General features: G+C 40.5%; 1 protein-coding gene across 6 annotated transcripts in view; it reads right to left on the bottom strand.

Moving 5' to 3' along the window:
* phf21ab (PHD finger protein 21Ab) overlaps window positions 1-18,208 on the bottom strand; it is a 70,440-nt gene that overhangs the window by 41,390 nt on the left and 10,842 nt on the right. For 5 of the 6 annotated variants that reach the window (XM_041795526.1, XM_041795528.1, XM_041795530.1 and 2 more), the window contains exons 2-5: window positions 6,766-6,805; window positions 3,020-3,071; window positions 2,657-2,746; window positions 217-249 (exon numbers count right to left, since the gene is read on the bottom strand). In XM_041795526.1, the coding sequence (XP_041651460.1) occupies window positions 217-249; window positions 2,657-2,746; window positions 3,020-3,061 (165 nt within the window). In that variant the 5' untranslated portion in view covers window positions 3,062-3,071; window positions 6,766-6,805. Of the gene's footprint in view, window positions 1-216; window positions 250-2,656; window positions 2,747-3,019; window positions 3,072-6,765; window positions 6,806-15,497; window positions 17,462-18,208 lie in introns of those variants that run through there. The other variant, XM_041795527.1, reaches the window with a different exon arrangement.

Raw genomic sequence — 18,208 nt, 5'->3', positions numbered from 1 at the left:
GAAGTAAAGATGCTGGATTCATGATAACAAACAGGAAGTAAAGATGCTGGATTCATGATAACAAACAGGAAGTAAAGATGCTGGATTCATGATAACAAACAGGAAGTAAAGATTCTGGATTCATGATAACAAACAGGAAGTAAAGATGTTGGATTCATGGTCTCTATCACAGCTGTGGTTGGAATATAAATCCACAGAAACATGATGAGTGTTTACCTGAGGGTCCTGCTTCATCTGGGCGACCAGTTTCTGCAGAAGAGAACAGACAGAATCATTACAGAGCCCCCTGCTGGCCACAGCCGAGAATTACAACCACACAGAGACTGCCCTCACTGACATCCACAGATTTATGAAGGAGTTTTTAGGTTTTTTAATGGTTTTATCAGCGGCACTGTGTCAGGATTCAATTCTAAATATAAAGACTCAGACAATTTTTGGACACATGTTGCATAAATGTGTTAATTTTTGTGTGATAATTACTGCTGGGTGAAGGAGATGGAGCTTTAGTCTATAAAGGAGGAGGCTGGGGTGGAGGAGGTGGAGCTTTAGTCTATAAAGGAGGAGGCTGGGGTGGAGGAGGTGCAGCTTTAGTCTATAAAGGAGGAAGCTGGGGTGGAGGAGGTGAAGCTTTAGTCTATAAAGGAGGAGGCTGGGGTGGAGGAGGTGCAGCTTTAGTCTATAAAGGAGGAGGCTGGGGTGAAGGAGGTGGAGCTTTAGTCTATAAAGGAGGAGGCTGGGGTGGAGGAGGTGCAGCTTTAGTCTATAAAGGAGGAAGCTGGGGTGGAGGAGGTGCAGCTTTAGTCTATAAAGGAGGAGGCTGGGGTGGAGGAGGTGCAGCTTTAGTCTATAAAGGAGGAAGCTGGGGTGGAGGAGGTGAAGCTTTAGTCTATAAAGGAGGAGGCTGGGGTGAAGGAGGTGAAGCTTTAGTCTATAAAGGAGGAGGCTGGGGTGGAGGAGGTGAAGCTTTAGTCTATAAAGGAGAAGGCTGGGGTGGAGGAGATGTGGTGGATTAGCATTAACGCATGCAGGGATATTTAAATACACTGCTTTGTTGAGAGGAAGATCTGTGATTGGCTGTGAGAGCTGATAATTAGGAACGGCTGGCTCTCAGCTGATCACGGCTTGGCGTGTGACTTTCATGCACTGCATTTACAAACGCTGAGGTTGATTTATATTCTATTTTATGTGTCATTAAATTTCCTATAATGCTGCTATATTTTAAGCTCTTAATATTTTAATTCTTTGTATTTTTTTGTACCAAAGCAAGAGTCAGACTCCTCGTATGTGAAAACACACCTGACAATAATTATGAGTCTGATTCTGCTTATAGCGGCCACGGGTGCCCAGGAGGAGAATCTTCAGCATGTCTAAATGACCTGCCTGGTCTGGGGAACCTTTACCTGCTGTTTGCTCTGTTTGACCATATAGGCACACCTTTTACAGCTACGGCAACACCACTTGGACAAACTACATGCTGAGCTATATGAACAAAGGTCCTGCTGTTTGGGACATAGGACTGGAGGCCTTAGCACAACGAGAGCAGCACGCAGCAACAGCACGAAAATGTAAATAAATTTTGATGCGTCAGTCTATTCACATCAGGAGCTTTATTATTTTCAGAATAAATGATGCAAATTTAAAAAAACACTGGTGCTGCAGAAGTCTGCAGATTATTTTGCACTATCCTCTGGTAAACGTAGAAACATTTGAGCAGAAGTTATAAGTTTTCTCTCTCTCTCCTGCCCTGGTCTAACAGCACCATTATGCTTGGACAGGTGCTAGTTACTAAGCCAAAGCTGAGTTATTTAAGTAGACTAAAATAGTGACTTTAAGACTAAAAAAAGTCAGCACTGTCTGGAGACAAACAGTTCTATGAAGGGGGAAAAAATCATCATGTGGCGTGATGGAGTCGATGCTGTTGCTCCTGTCTGCCTCTAAACTCTTCTACCATAAATAACGGCGAGTGTTTTCATCAGTCAGAGGTGTGGAACTGAAAAACTGACCATAAATAACTAGAAATTTTGTCACTGGTGTGGAGGCATGTATTGATCCTCTACAGGTTGGAAAAAAGCTGATTATGAGTGAAATAATCACACAAACGAACTTGTCTGGTGCGTAGAGTCTGTGATCAGACAGATCCCAGCAGAGGAAGGTTCATACTCTAACCACGATGATGCCCGGGCTCTCACCCCCCATAAATCTGCAGCTTTGGCTTTTGGGGGCCGTGCAGAGCCGCGGAGAGTCGGTAGCATTGACGCCGTCTCTACCTGGAGCTTGTATGAACGGAGCCTGGGTCTGACGTCGGTGGTGATGCTGAGGTTGCTGATGTAACTCATCAGTAACTGAGAGTAGGGGTAGCTTCTATTTATTTATAATTTATCATCTTTGGGATGAGACTGTAGAAAAGAAACTCCTCTGCTGACCTCAGGGCAAAAGCAGTGAGTAATTAGAGCGATTATCCAGATATAGCTGAGTCTAAACTACCGTAATTGTCTTTTACATGTAGAAGAGCAAAACTCTTAAGTGAACTGAAATAAAAGTTGGATCCAGCCTGGACCGCTAACTTTAGAGATGCCTGGTGTTTACTTTGACGGTTCTGCTGCAGGTTGGACCTCCTCACCCAAAAACCGGTCTGTAAGACTGGACGCTGATGTACCTGATGGATCTGGATCTCCACCTTCAGGGCCTCCTGTAACGTCTGTAATTCCATCATGGATCCAGTCAGTCTGCCAGCCGATCGATCAGCCTGTGGACACAAACGCTCAGGTAAAAGCTCTGAAACAGAGAAAAAACCCAGCAGCGTCGGCACTCCCCGCTGTTGTCATGGTAACGGGAGGTACAGCCATAAGAGGACGTCCTGTGTGACGCTGCTACGCTCATGTAAAGGTCAATCAAGGTCACAGGAAGTCTCATTATCGCTGTAGTACAGGTCTAAATCACCACAGCTTCACTAAGACTAATATTTACCTCATTAATATGAGATCAATGACTATGATTAATGATTATTGATCAGTTTTACCTTAACACCGTCTCCAGTAGGAAAACCATCCACCTGAAGCATTAAAGTGCCGCTGAAACAGAAACAGACGTTAGAGTTAACCTTAAAGTTAGTTATCAGAACTACCACATATTTTTATTAACTCATCCATGATTAATTCAGTTTTATTTGACTGTTTTCTAATTCTGTGGCTGTAGAAGTATGGTATGATCAGTGAATAAAACTGGCTTTAATAGCTGTTTTTGGCTGATATGGTTTGTCTTAATAATGAATGAATGCTTTATTTCAGTTTAAAAACAAAAATAAAATCATTTTATACATAATAATAATTTATCAGACAGCAACTGAGAAAGAAATAGGCTGAAGCCCAGTGGCTTATTTTTGCCTATCCTGTACTATCATAGGATTAATCGAGTAAATCAGAATACAACATCAGCACTAGTACATCAGTACTAAATACATGATAGTTTAAAGTGGAAATCAATCAAATTAAACAAGTTTCAGTTCACATTGTAACCTTTGACCATTTTAGATCTTAAAGTCTTTTTGAATACTAACGTAGAATTACACATCTTTAGTCCATCGTTTAGTTAATTCCATAACTTCATTCCCAAAACTGACACACATCTGTACTTGAGATTAGTTCTCACTTCACAGGTTTCAAACATTAGCAACCCCCTTAAATTATAAATCCCCTGTCTTAGTTGAAATTTTTTTGAATACAAACAGGAATGCTGTTATTCACCACATGAAACATAATTTCTAATGTTTTTAAATCTATAATGTCCAGAAATTTTAACGTGGATGATCCTATAAAAAGCTGGTTGGTAGAATCACGATATCCAACTTTATTTATTTATTATCCTAACTGCCCTTTTCTGCAGTTTAATTATTGGATCTAAGCTAGTTTTATATGTATTTCCCCAAATTTCAGCAAGGTATGTCATGTAAGGCATCACAAGTGAAAAGTACAGTAAATGAAGACAGTTCTTATTCAGCAAATCCCTTGTTTAGTAAAGAATAGAAATAGATTTGGATAATTTCAGTTTTACATGTTCTATGTGAGGCTTCCCACAAAGTTTATCATCTATTATTACTCCCAAAAACTTAGTTTCATAAACTCTTTCAATTTCAACATTGTTTAAATTCAGTTTTACCTCAGCGTCAGCCCTTTTACTATCAAACAACATAAATTTTGTTTTACTTTCATTAAGTGATAGCTTATTTTATCAGTTCTATTTCTACTGTTTTCAGCAATTCCTTTAGGTTTCCTCCAGAACATAAGGAGCGGTCATGACTATAAGTGCAGCCGCCGTCATCAAACATGCCATCTAACTTGATATTTTCAAAAACTGACTCCTATTTACTGCCCCAAACAGATGCTAATGCTAGCCCTTAGTTACTGTGGGCATTAGAACAGCATCTACAAGTGGGCGGGGCCACACAGTGGAGGAGTTTAAGCGTGTTTAAGCGTGTTTGAGCGTGTTTAAGCGTGTTTAAGAGTGTGCAGTTTGACGCAGCATGATGTTATGTAACTTTAATCATTGCTGTCTCTTCTTGCTGATGAGACGGCGATGGTCTAGAGCAGGGGTTTTCAAACTTTTTTCGCCAAGTCAAAATCTCAAGGCACACCATATTTAAATCAATACAAAATAGACTTTTTAATAATGTTGCAGTCAAGGTGGCCTATAAGGGGAGATAAAGGGGAGAGCTTTCTGGGGCCGGGCCAACCGGGGGATCATGGAGATGGCAAAAACGGGCAAAAATGGGTTGAAAGTGATACAAATCATGGCAAAATTGGGCAAAAAGTGCCTAAGCAAAGTCAGAAATGGGCGAAAATTGGTAAAAAAGTGGCAAACCAATGGGTTGAAGTTGGCCAAAAGTTGTTAAAAGTGTCAAAATAGTGTCAAAAATAGGTTATAATTGGTCTAAAAGGATTAAACATGTAAAAAGGTGGTAAAATGGGTTAAAGTTACTACAAGGTGGTACAAAAAGGGGTTAAAAGTGATGGGAGAAAATGGCAAAAAAATGACCAAATATTAGCAAAATTGTGCAAAAAGTGGAAAAAAGGTAGTAAAAATGGTTTTAATGTGGTAAGAAGTTCCAAAAAAGTTGCAAAAATGGGTCAAAAGTAGTAATAAGAAGTGGTAAAAAAGCAGTCAAAAGAAGTGGCAAAAATGGGTAGAAAAATGTTTACCTTGGTTAAAAATAGCACCAATGAATAACTTTAACACCAATTCAACCCAATAATATCTCGCCATGCTTTTCAGCTCTTAATGAGATAACGGTTAGCCAGGATGCTAGCACCAATGCTACGGATCCAACACACACACACTGATATCATCAATAAAGCCCAACTGGGGAGGGTCCATCCTCTGGGGTTTTCCGGGGTCCAGGTCTGTGGGCAGGCCTGGTTACAGTTCTTACATAAAGTCGTAGTAATAACGTATGGTACCCACGGCACACCTAGACTTGCCTGAAGACACACTAGTGTGCCTCGGCACTCCATTTAGAACCACTGGTCTAGAGAGTTGTAACAAACTCTGCAGCTGCAGTTGGTCCTTTCTTCTCTTTTGTTTGGTTCTTCTTCACTGCTCTAAAAACGGTAGAACGTGTGCAGGGTTAGGGTGCATGGCTAAATGAAGCAAAATATAAAGTTAAACTAAACCGTATTAGATCAGAGCATAAACGCGTGCTCTCACTGAAAGCCCCTTTAAAGCGGTCTCAGACATATTTTTGACACTGCTATCAGAACAACTCTAGGTTATGTGCACTTACTTTTCTAAAGCTCTTTTTTTAATTGATGTGAAACCAGAGCTGCTCAATGATTCCCAGTCTCATCAGGTCATTTATTTTCACACTTTTATCAGATCATTTACAGCAGAAACCCAGGACCCAGGTCCTCTAGGATCCAGGTCCTGTATCACAGTGGTTCTCAACCTTTTCAGCCCAGAACCCCAAAAATAAAGGTGCAAGAGACTGGGACCCCCACTGGACCTGAAGGTGGTTGAACACAGACATGAACAATCTAAAATCTTGGACAGACACGGGGAGAGCTTTAACCTGAAAAACAACCACTCTTACCGAATAAGCAAGTTTATTTTTTTATTCATTTTTGTGGTAGATAGCTTCTTAAAAATGGGTTCAAATCTTTTTTTGTTAAAAACAGAAATAAAATGGGTTAATAATGGCAAAAACTGGTGGAAAAGGTGGTGAAATTGGATTTTAAAAGTGGCAGAAATTGGTTAGAAAAGGCAAAAATGTGATAAAATTGGCAAAAAAATAAGCAAAAAGTGGCAAAATTGGTTAAAGTGGCAAAAATAGTCATAGATAGTGGTAAGGGGAAATAAAAAGTGGCTGAATTGACTTTAAATTGGCAAAAATGGGTGGAAAACTTGGTGAAATGGGGTGAAAAATTAATATAAAATGGCAAACGGGTTAACTGAGACAGAAAAATGGGCATAAATTGGCAGAAATGGGTTAAACTGGTAAAAATGAGCAAATCAAATTGTAAAATGTGGTTGAAATGGACGTAAAATGTGGTAAAAAGTAGTTAATAGAGGCAATAATGGGTCAACAGAGGCAACAATAGGTGTAAAGTGGCAACAGTGTAATTTAAAAAATATTCTTAGTTCCTTGAAGGCATCTGTTGACCCCCTCTCAGTCTCTCGGACCCCATCCCAAGGTTGAGAACCACCGCTGTATCAGTACTGGAGCTGAAGCTGAATCAGTGTAAAACCTTTCATTTCAGTTTTAGGTTAACTCACCACCTGGCTGTGGGACTGGACTCCACCCCTCTGTGCTGCCCTGAAACACAAAACAAACACACACCGTTACAAACCCTGCCTGAGAAAAAACAGCCATAAATCAAACACACATCGACCAGAAACACTTGAACACAACACTGAAGGACAAACAAAACCAGGACTGAACAGGATATAATAGGCTTTAACTTCACCATCACTCAGCCCAGTGTTACTGGTGTTACTGGTGTTACTGGTAAAAACACACATGATGAGGAACTCAAAAATAATGGGGGGAGAAAAAAAATCACAGTTCGATAATCTTTCCAATAATAGTCTGAATAATGATAATGAGATATTCTCCAGAACTGCCCAGTCACACCTGTGCAGTTTACCTGCATGTCTGTTTTAAAGGTGAAGAAGAGTCTGGAACTGGACTGTCACCAGTTAAACTGGAGCTGAATATTTAAAAAAATGTTATTTTCAGTGGTTTTCAATGACATCTCTGTCCGTAGGCACAAATGTTCCTGTTATTCTGTAGACATTTATTTTTATGGTCTCTTCAGGGTTAAAGCAGTAACCCCCCATCACTGTCCTCATTCACATCATACAGGACAAGTTCTATCCAGCTACAGGACGGGCAGGAAAGAGGGAAATCACACAGAAAAATACATGGTCTGGCCCTGTGGCAGCGCTGGGACCTGACTAGGGCTGGGTCCTTTATATTTGTTCTAAGTCGACCCTCTTAAATCAGTGCTGGAGCAGACATGACGCCTGATTCGCTGTATCCACACAGAAGCTAAACAGCAGAAAAGCTCAGAGTTAAAGTGTAGAAGAGCTTTAAGAGATCCTCACAGGATAGAGGGAGAGCTGTTCTTCTTACTCGTACCAAAACTAACGCACTGATTCTGTATGAAAAGTACATGTGACTGCTGAAGGCCAACCATGGACGGTTCTGAGCAGAGAAGGCAGAGGCTGGTTAGCATCTTTAGCTAACTTTTAGAGAAAGAAACTAAACCAAGGAAAGGTTCAGTTTGGTCCCATTTCAGCATCTGCTTTCAGAATGCTGCAGAGAGGACCAATGCAAGCAGGCACAAGTTTGAACCGGTCATCAAAAGTTATTGATCTGTCACGTTATCAATGAATCAATAACGAGCCAACGAGTTAAAACGGTAGAATAAGAGCGTGCTCGACAACGACCCTCCTCCTGCGTCCACGTCCACCATCAGCTCAGAGAATGAAGAGGGCCGTGATGCACAGATACAGGACAGAGGCGTTTAGGATCCACCTTAGAGCTCTCCTCACTGACAGGCACCAGAACTGAGGTAGGGCTGTTCACATCTCCACGTACCGCGCCGGACTGCTCCACAGCCGCTCTTCAAGCAGACCGCCACATGCTTACACTGGTCAGAAAGACCAGCCTGTCACCACTAACCAGTCTGAGGACTAAAGGTCTCTGAAGTCCACAGGAACAGCAGCTGACTTTGAGAAGAAAACTCTTCTCTAGTTTAAAGTGACACGTCTGGGATTTAAATAAATTAATCTGCAGTGTTTCAGCAAAAACTGGAGAAATCGATTTTAGAAGGATGACATCGCTATCGCAGAAAATGTTTACTGATATTTCCACCCAATATTCTGCAGATAAAAATCCAAGACACACTGGCTGCAGCCCACACATCTCTACATAGCTCTCACAGACAACAGAGCTACGTGAGCTACATTAGCTACGTGAGCTACATGAGCTACATAAGCTACATAAACTCTAAAGTCTGTTTGCAGGACTGAAGTTTGTGCTCAGGTTCCCTTAAAGCTCCTGTGTCCCGAACCAGCCAGTTAACTCTTTAACTGCTGCAGCGTGCAGGTAAAGGTGAACCAGCCAGTTAACTCTTTAACTGCTGCAGCGTGCAGGTAAAGGTGAACCAGCCAGTTAACTCTTTAACTGCTGCAGCGTGCAGGTAAAGGTGAACTGGCCAGTTAACTCTTTAACTGCTGCAGGTAAAGGTGAACCAGCCACTTAACTCTTTAACTGCTGCAGCGTGCAGGTAAAGGTGAACTGGCCAGTTAACTCTTTAACTGCTGCAGCGTGCAGGTAAAGGTGAACTGGCCAGTTAACTCTTTAACTGCTGCAGCGTGCAGGTAAAGGTGAACCAGCCAGTTAACTCTTTAACTGCTGCAGCGTGCAGGTAAAGGTGAACTGGCCAGTTAACTCTTTAACTGCTGCAGCGTGCAGGTAAAGGTGAACCAGCCACTTAACTCTTTAACTGCTGCAGCGTGCAGGTAAAGGTGAACTGGCCAGTTAACTCTTTAACTGCTGCAGCGTGCAGGTAAAGGTGAACTGGCCAGTTAACTCTTTAACTGCTGCAGCGTGCAGGTAAAGGTGAACCAGCCAGTTAACTCTTTAACTGCTGCAGCGTGCAGGTAAAGGTGAACCAGCCAGTTAACTCTTTAACTGCTGCAGCGTGCAGGTAAAGGTGAACTGGCCAGTTAACTCTTTAACTGCTGCAGCGTGCAGGTAAAGGTGAACCAGCCACTTAACTCTTTAACTGCTGCAGCGTGCAGGTAAAGGTGAACCAGCCAGTTAACTCTTTAACTGCTGCAGCGTGCAGGTAAAGGTGAACTGGCCAGTTAACTCTTTAACTGCTGCAGCGTGCAGGTAAAGGTGAACCAGCCACTTAACTCTTTAACTGCTGCAGCGTGCAGGTAAAGGTGAACCAGCCAGTTAACTCTTTAACTGCTGCAGCGTGCAGGTAAAGGTGAACCAGCCAGTTAACTCTTTAACTGCTGCAGCGTGCAGGTAAAGGTGAACCAGCCAGTTAACTCTTTAACTGCTGCAGCGTGCAGGTAAAGGTGAACCAGCCAGTTAACTCTTTAACTGCTGCAGCGTGCAGGTAAAGGTGAACCAGCCAGTTAACTCTTTAACTGCTGCAGCGTGCAGGTAAAGGTGAACCAGCCAGTTAACTCTTTAACTGCTGCAGCGTGCAGCATGCATACATCCAAGCAAATTATCTGAAATACTTTCCATGATTTTTTTTTAATGTTAACTTCCCCCACCCATAAATTCCCAATCAAATTGCCAAAAGATTACAAACAAATGTCCAAAATTCAGAGTCAAAAATAAAAGCCATGTAAACAAGACAGAGCTGCATGATCAGGTTTAATGCACTGACACTTAAAAAAGGGATTTTTGGTCATAAACACCTGTATTGGATTATTTCTGGCACATGTAACATCTATTGTTTATTAATAGTAATATTTATAAAATATGCAATGAGCATAAACTCAAAAAGAAAGATTAAAATCACAGAAATTCAGGTAGAAAATACAGACTGGTCTAAGTCCAAACACCCTCTAGGACACTGATCATCGACTGGCGGCCCGAGGGCCACATCAGGCCCCCCAAAGCTTCCTGTCCGGCACCCAGAAGATCACTGAATTCAGAAAAGGAGGAAAAGAAGATGCTGTGGTTTTAAGGGTATTGTTTTACTTAGAATGTCTGCAGCTGTTAAACCCAGCCCAAAATTAATATAACAACAATTAAGATTCAAAAAGTTTTAGAATAACTCAACATTTGATCTGTTTTTTTTTCCTCACATAAATTCACTTGTCAGCCAGAATAAGCAATTTTTAAAATAAATCTAAAAAAATGGGTTAGGACTGGTGGAATGTTGTAAAAATGGACAGATGAAGTGCTGAAAAGGGGTCAGACAGCGGCAAAATGGGTTGTGAGGAGGCACAAAGGGACAAAAATTGGCTGGAAAATGGATGAAAAGAAGTTAAAATGAGGCAAAAATTGGTAAAAGAGGTACAAAGGGGCAAAAAGTTTAAAAAATGATCTAAAAGTGGTGAAAATACACCAAAAATAGCCTGGCAAAGTGGTGAAAAGGGGTTAAAAGTGGCGAACTGGGGAAATAATCGGCTAAAAGTGGCTAAAAGGGTTTAAAGAGCGGTCGAATGGGCAAAAAAGGTCAAAAATGATCAAAATGGGTCAAGAGTGGCAAAAAAAATGTTGCAGAAATGGCCAAATGTAGTGAAAAGGGATTAAAAAGTGTTAAAAATGGGTTAATACTGGTGCTAAATCACAATTGGAGAGGTCCATTCTCTGGGATTCAAAAGAAAATACTAACACAATATTCTGTTAATTAGCCCAAAATATGTTTTAATTTGTGTTTGTTTGAAAGTCCGGCCCCCAGAGTCTCTCTCCAAACTTAATCTGGCCCTTGTGCAAATTTACTTGATGACCCTGTTCTAGGATCTAAGACCACTCAGGATTACATAAAAGACTTTAACGTCCTTAGATTTAAAGAAGTCCTGTGAAAGGATCTGCAGGAGCCTGGCTCTGAGACCAACTGTAGTTTCTCTGGTCTGCTGTAGTTAAACTGTAGTTTCTCTGGTCTGCTGTAGTTAAACTGTAGTTTCTCTGGTCTGCTGTAGTTAAACTGTAGTTTCTCTGATCTGTGTTGTAGTTAAACTGTAGTTTCTCTGGTCTGTTGTAGTTAAACTGTAGATTCTCTGGTCTGTTGTAGTTAAACTGTAGTTTCTCTGGTCTGTTGTAGTTAAACTGTAGTTTCTCTGGTCTGTTGTAGTTAAACTGTAGTTTCTCTGGTCTGTTGTAGTTAAACTGTAGTTTCTCTGGTCTGTTGTAGTTAAACTGTAGTTTCTCTGGTCTGTTGTAGTTAAACTGTAGTTTCTCTGGTCTGTTGTAGTTAAACTGTAGTTTCTCTGGTCTGTTGTAGTTAAACTGTAGTTTCTCTGGTCTGTTGTAGTTAAACTGTAGTTTCTCTGATCTGTGTTGTAGTTAAACTGTAGTTTCTCTGGTCTGTTGTAGTTAAACTGTAGTTTCTCTGATCTGTGTTGTAGTTAAACTGTAGTTTCTCTGGTCTGTTGTAGTTAAACTGTAGTTTCTCTGATCTGTGTTGTAGTTAAACTGTAGTTTCTCTGGTCTGCTGTAGTTAAACTGTAGTTTCTCTGGTCTGTTGTAGTTAAACTGTAGATTCTCTGGTCTGTTGTAGTTAAACTGTAGATTCTCTGGTCTGTTGTAGTTAAACTGTAGTTTCTCTGGTCTGTTGTAGTTAAACTGTAGTTTCTCTGATCTGTGTTGTAGTTAAACTGTAGTTTCTCTGGTCTGTTGTAGTTAAACTGTAGTTTCTCTGGTCTGTTGTAGTTAAACTGTAGTTTCTCTGATCTGTGTTGTAGTTAAACTGTAGTTTCTCTGGTCTGCTGTAGTTAAACTGTAGTTTCTCTGGTCTGCTGTAGTTAAACTGTAGTTTCTCTGGTCTGTTGTAGTTAAACTGTAGTTTCTCTGGTCTGCTGTAGTTAAACTGTAGTTTCTCTGGTCTGCTGTAGTTAAACTGTAGTTTCTCTGGTCTGTTGTAGTTAAACTGTAGTTTCTCTGGTCTGCTGTAGTTAAACTGTAGTTTCTCTGGTCTGCTGTAGTTAAACTGTAGTTTCTCTGGTCTGTTGTAGTTAAACTGTAGTTTCTCTGGTCTGTTGTAGTTAAACTGTAGTTTCTCTGATCTGTTGTAGTTAAACTGTAGTTTCTCTGGTCTGATGTAGTTAAACTGTAGTTTCTCTGATCTGTGTTGTAGTTAAACTGTAGTTTCTCTGGTCTGTTGTAGTTAAACTGTCGTTTCTCTGATCTGTGTTGTAGTTAAACTGTAGTTTCTCTGGTCTGCTGTAGTTAAACTGTAGTTTCTCTGGTCTGTTGTAGTTAAACTGTAGTTTCTCTGGTCTGCTGTAGTTAAACTGTAGTTTCTCTGGTCTGCTGTAGTTAAACTGTAGTTTCTCTGATCTGTGTTGTAGTTAAACTGTAGTTTCTCTGGGCTGTTGTAGTTAAACTGTAGTTTCTCTGGTCTGTTGTAGTTAAACTGTAGTTTCTCTGGTCTGCTGTAGTTAAACTGTAGTTTCTCTGGGCTGTTGTAGTTAAACTGTAGTTTCTCTGGGCTGCTGTAGTTAAACTGTAGTTTCTCTGGGCTGTTGTAGTTAAACTGTAGTTTCTCTGGTCTGCTGTAGTTAAACTGTAGTTTCTCTGGTCTGCTGTAGTTAAACTGTAGTTTCTCTGGTCTGCTGTAGTTAAACTGTAGTTTCTCTGGTCTGCTGTAGTTAAACTGTAGTTTCTCTGGTCTGCTGTAGTTAAACTGTAGTTTCTCTGGTCTGTTGTAGTTAAACTGTAGTTTCTCTGGTCTGTTGTAGTTAAACTGTAGTTTCTCTGGTCTGTTGTAGTTAAACTGTAGTTTCTCTGGTCTGCTGTAGTTAAACTGTAGTTTCTCTGGTCTGTTGTAGTTAAACTGTAGTTTCTCTGATCTGTTGTAGTTAAACTGTAGATTCTCTGGTCTGTTGTAGTTAAACTGTAGTTTCTCTGATCTGTTGTAGTTAAACTGTAGATTCTCTGATCTGTTGTAGTTAAACTGTAGTTTCTCTGGTCTGCTGTAGTTAAACTGTAGTTTCTCTGGTCTGTTGTAGTTAAACTGTAGTTTCTCTGGTCTGTTGTAGTTAAACTGTAGTTTCTCTGGTCTGTTGTAGTTAAACTGTAGTTTCTCTGGTCTGTTGTAGTTAAACTGTAGTTTCTCTGGTCTGCTGTAGTTAAACTGTAGTTTCTCTGGTCTGCTGTAGTTAAACTGTAGTTTCTCTGGTCTGCTGTAGTTAAACTGTAGTTTCTCTGGTCTGCTGTAGTTAAACTGTAGTTTCTCTGGTCTGTTGTAGTTAAACTGTAGTTTCTCTGGTCTGCTGTAGTTAAACTGTAGTTTCTCTGGTCTGCTGTAGTTAAACTGTAGTTTCTCTGGTCTGTTGTAGTTAAACTGTAGTTTCTCTGGTCTGCTGTAGTTAAACTGTAGTTTCTCTGGTCTGCTGTAGTTAAACTGTAGTTTCTCTGGTCTGCTGTAGTTAAACTGTAGTTTCTCTGGTCTGCTGTAGTTAAACTGTAGTTTCTCTGGTCTGTTGTAGTTAAACTGTAGTTTCTCTGGTCTGTTGTAGTTAAACTGTAGTTTCTCTGATCTGTGTTGTAGTTAAACTGTAGTTTCTCTGGTCTGCTGTAGTTAAACTGTAGTTTCTCTGGTCTGCTGTAGTTAAACTGTAGTTTCTCTGGTCTGTTGTAGTTAAACTGTAGTTTCTCTGGTCTGCTGTAGTTAAACTGTAGTTTCTCTGGTCTGCTGTAGTTAAACTGTAGTTTCTCTGGTCTGTTGTAGTTAAACTGTAGTTTCTCTGGTCTGCTGTAGTTAAACTGTAGTTTCTCTGGTCTGCTGTAGTTAAACTGTAGTTTCTCTGGTCTGTTGTAGTTAAACTGTAGTTTCTCTGGTCTGTTGTAGTTAAACTGTAGTTTCTCTGATCTGTTGTAGTTAAACTGTAGTTTCTCTGGTCTGATGTAGTTAAACTGTAGTTTCTCTGATCTGTGTTGTAGTTAAACTGTAGTTTCTCTGGTCTGTTGTAGTTAAACTGTGGTTTCTCTGATCTGTGTTGTAGTTAAACTGTAGTTTCTCTGGTCTGCTGTAGTTAAACTGTAGTTTCTCTGGTCTGTTGTAGTTAAACTGTAGTTTCTCTGGTCTGTTGTAGTTAAACTGTAGTTTCTCTGGTCTGCTGTAGTTATCCTGTAGTTTCTCTGGTATGGGGGAGTTAGACTGTAGTTTCTCTGGGCTGTTGTAGTTAATCTGTCGTTTCTCTGGTCTGTTGTAGTTAAACTGTAGTTTCTCTGGGCTGTTGTAGTTAAACTGTAGTTTCTCTGGTCTGTTGTAGTTAAACTGTAGTTTCTCTGGGCTGCTGTAGTTAAACTGTAGTTTCTCTGGGCTGTTGTAGTTAAACTGTAGTTTCTCTGGTCTGCTGTAGTTAAACTGTAGTTTCTCTGGTCTGCTGTAGTTAAACTGTAGTTTCTCTGGTCTGCTGTAGTTAAACTGTAGTTTCTCTGGTCTGCTGTAGTTAAACTGTAGTTTCTCTGGTCTGTTGTAGTTAAACTGTAGTTTCTCTGGTCTGTTGTAGTTAAACTGTAGTTTCTCTGGTCTGTTGTAGTTAAACTGTAGTTTCTCTGATCTGCTGTAGTTAAACTGTAGTTTCTCTGGTCTGCTGTAGTTAAACTGTAGTTTCTCTGGTCTGTTGTAGTTAAACTGTAGTTTCTCTGGTCTGTTGTAGTTAAACTGTAGTTTCTCTGGTCTGCTGTAGTTAAACTGTAGTTTCTCTGGTCTGTTGTAGTTAAACTGTAGTTTCTCTGATCTGTTGTAGTTAAACTGTAGATTCTCTGGTCTGTTGTAGTTAAACTGTAGTTTCTCTGATCTGTTGTAGTTAAACTGTAGATTCTCTGATCTGTTGTAGTTAAACTGTAGTTTCTCTGGTCTGTTGTAGTTAAACTGTAGTTTCTCTGGTCTGTTGTAGTTAAACTGTAGTTTCTCTGGTCTGTTGTAGTTAAACTGTAGTTTCTCTGGTCTGTTGTAGTTAAACTGTAGTTTCTCTGGTCTGTTGTAGTTAAACTGTAGTTTCTCTGGTCTGCTGTAGTTAAACTGTAGTTTCTCTGGTCTGCTGTAGTTAAACTGTAGTTTCTCTGGTCTGCTGTAGTTAAACTGTAGTTTCTCTGGTCTGCTGTAGTTAAACTGTAGTTTCTCTGGTCTGTTGTAGTTAAACTGTAGTTTCTCTGGTCTGCTGTAGTTAAACTGTAGTTTCTCTGATCTGTTGTAGTTAAACCTTAGTCCCCCCCCCCCCCCCCCACCGCCAACAGGACTGGTATCAGCTGTTCTCCTCTAAAAGCAGTGATGTTAACATGTTATATGATGTCTGACCTCTGTGACTAACTCCATGTGTCCCTGATGATGATGATGATGAAGATGGAGCGTATCTGGAGCCTTGTAAAGGAGTAAATGCTCTCTTAGTCCCCTCAAGCCCCACTCCGCCGGCTCGGAGCTCACGCTGCCCGCTAATTGGAGTAATTGCTCCCGGGGTGGGACGTGAAGTTGTCCGGATAAACTTCCATCCGCATCCCACGCCGGCGCAGAGGCCCCGAACCCCGGAGAAAGTGAGCTAAAATGGAGGTTTTCACAGATGAGAGTTCAAACAGTGAAAAGTGTGGTTTTGTTTCGGCGCTGACAGTCATGTTTTATAACCGCCTTACTGAAGCGCCATGGCGGCGTGGACGTGGACCGAGTCCGTCTAAATCCGCCGTGGCGGCCTCGTTCGGGCTCTAGAACGGTGAAGAAGAGCTCCAACGGCCGCTGGAGTTGCTAAATTCATCAAAGCCAGCCTCACAGCGCCGACATTGCTCCGCGGTGAACAACGCTGTGAACGTTACCACAGAACAAGTGGATAATAGTGGTGGGCAGTCCGTGGACGAGTCGGGACAAACGGACGACTCTTTACGGGACCGACGGGAGCCGGCTCGGTTCATCATTCCATTTCTGGATGTAAGCACTAAAGAGGAAGAGCACTGTCTGAGAGCCACCCTCAAAGGATCACTTAAGAGTATAATATCTGGTCTGCTTTCATTAAATATGCTGAACATTTATCCTTCCTGACTGCAGAGCCCGCCCACAGGCTGTCACTCATTCACTCAGGGCCTGATCACTTACATTTCAAAAGTTTGGACTGGTACTGTGTTTCTAAATTCACCTGTTATTTTACTCAGTATTCATTTATTTCTTTGATTTTATAAGACATTTTTCAAAATGTTTATATAATTTTATTCATTTTACTGTGGCGTATTGCATTCACTTGAAAATAAAAAAATCCTCCTGTTTTTACGACATAACTATTTCATGATCATTCATTTTCAAGTGAATGCAATACGCCACCATATCATTTTAATATTTTTAAAATTTTAAAGTTATTTCATTCATTTATTTCTCTATTTTATTTACCTTTTTATTCACTTACTGTTACATTTTCTTTGTTTTCTGCCGTTTCTTCCCACTGTATGTTTTTATAGCAGTCAACCTAACAGGCCGATCTAAAGTATGAGGACATGGACTAGGACTGGAACAGGAAAGTAGAAAACAAACCCTGTCTACTGTTCTGTATTTCCTTATATCTTAGTGAGGATAAATATTTTTTTGAGCTGATATCGATAACCGACAATTTCCTACTCCTGATGGCTGATAACCCATAAGAACTGATCTTTTTCTCAATGGTTGATTTAAAAAACTGAAGTTTATTTGATGTATTTCTGCACATCTGTGGGTAAGAAGGCGTTAATGTGTAGTGAGCAAAGCTATCTATCACTAACTCTGACATCACTCCTGTTTCCATCAAAAAACAGAGAACTATTCTGACTTTAGAGCGTTATTTTTTCAACATTTGTGTAGTAAAGCTCAGCACACACAAACAACCGGCAGACGTTTTCCTCTGAAATGAATGAAAGAATCCTGACAAGTGGTCAAATGTGATGTTTCAGTCAACTGAAGGAGAATCCAGCTGACTTCTGTCAGAGACAGAAACAGGATGATACCAGGCTGTCACGGTCAACAAAGGGACATGTTTGGAGCTCTGGGGTTGTTTCAATAAAGAGAGGTGAAGTTTTACATGAAGAATAAAAATATTCACTGACAGAAGTCTTATCAGAAATAGGTTAGAAGTAGGGCTGGGAAATTAATCCAAAATTAGATTAAATCACAATTTAGTCTGCTGCAATTTAAAAATCACAGAGCGAACAATTTTTCTTAAACCTGAAAATTATGTCAGAATACCCGCTTAACACTTTTCTGCAGCAGAGATGTTATTCTTTTCATAATTATTCAATTATTAAAGTGTTTTTTTTAACGGAATAGTCAACAAAAAAAATCACATTTCCTTCATTTTTATACCTTTTCTTGTCAAATATGAGAATGCCAATATAACAGTTCATATTCAGTTTGCAAAACGAGTCAAAATCCTCACAATCAGGTATTTTCCAGAACAGTTCAGTCCTTGTTTACTCCAATATTGGGTTGGATGTAATATAGGAGGAGTTATTGTTTGTGTTTGCTGGAAAATAGTCCAGGGCTGGGAAATCAATCACAAATTAGATTAAACATTAATATGGCCTGCTGCAAACAAATCACAGAAGTTTCAATACTTCTTTAACCTGAACTGTGTCAAAAATACCAGTTTTTCTGCCTTAATAACAGGGATGTCCCAATCCTGATCACATGTATCGGACTGGGCCGATGCTAAGCACTTTTAATTGATCTGCACTCATCAATTTGATCCGATCAGCCCAGCCGATCATTTATGTCAGTTGCCTTAAATGGAGCATAATTTACGACAGGCTGTGAACGCACCAGTAACAACAAAGCAGCAGTAGCAACATTAGCTTTGTGTTAAAAATGTCAGCGGTGTGGAAAAACTTCGAACTTTAGAGCGAAAACAGTCCAGCGACCACTGACAGCATCTGTAACACGACTGTTTCACGAGGTGGCAGCAGCAGAGCGGCGTTTAACTCTACAAATATGATCCATCAACTCTGATCAAAACATGCAGCGGAGGCTTTACTACAGCAACAGGCAGCTTCACTGAGAAACAC

This window comes from Cheilinus undulatus, linkage group 9 (assembly GCF_018320785.1).
Source record: "Cheilinus undulatus linkage group 9, ASM1832078v1, whole genome shotgun sequence".
In the NCBI taxonomy this organism is placed as follows: domain Eukaryota; kingdom Metazoa; phylum Chordata; class Actinopteri; order Labriformes; family Labridae; genus Cheilinus; species Cheilinus undulatus.
Note: the sequence above shows the minus strand (reverse complement) of the source record. Positions and strands in the feature narration are given on the sequence as shown.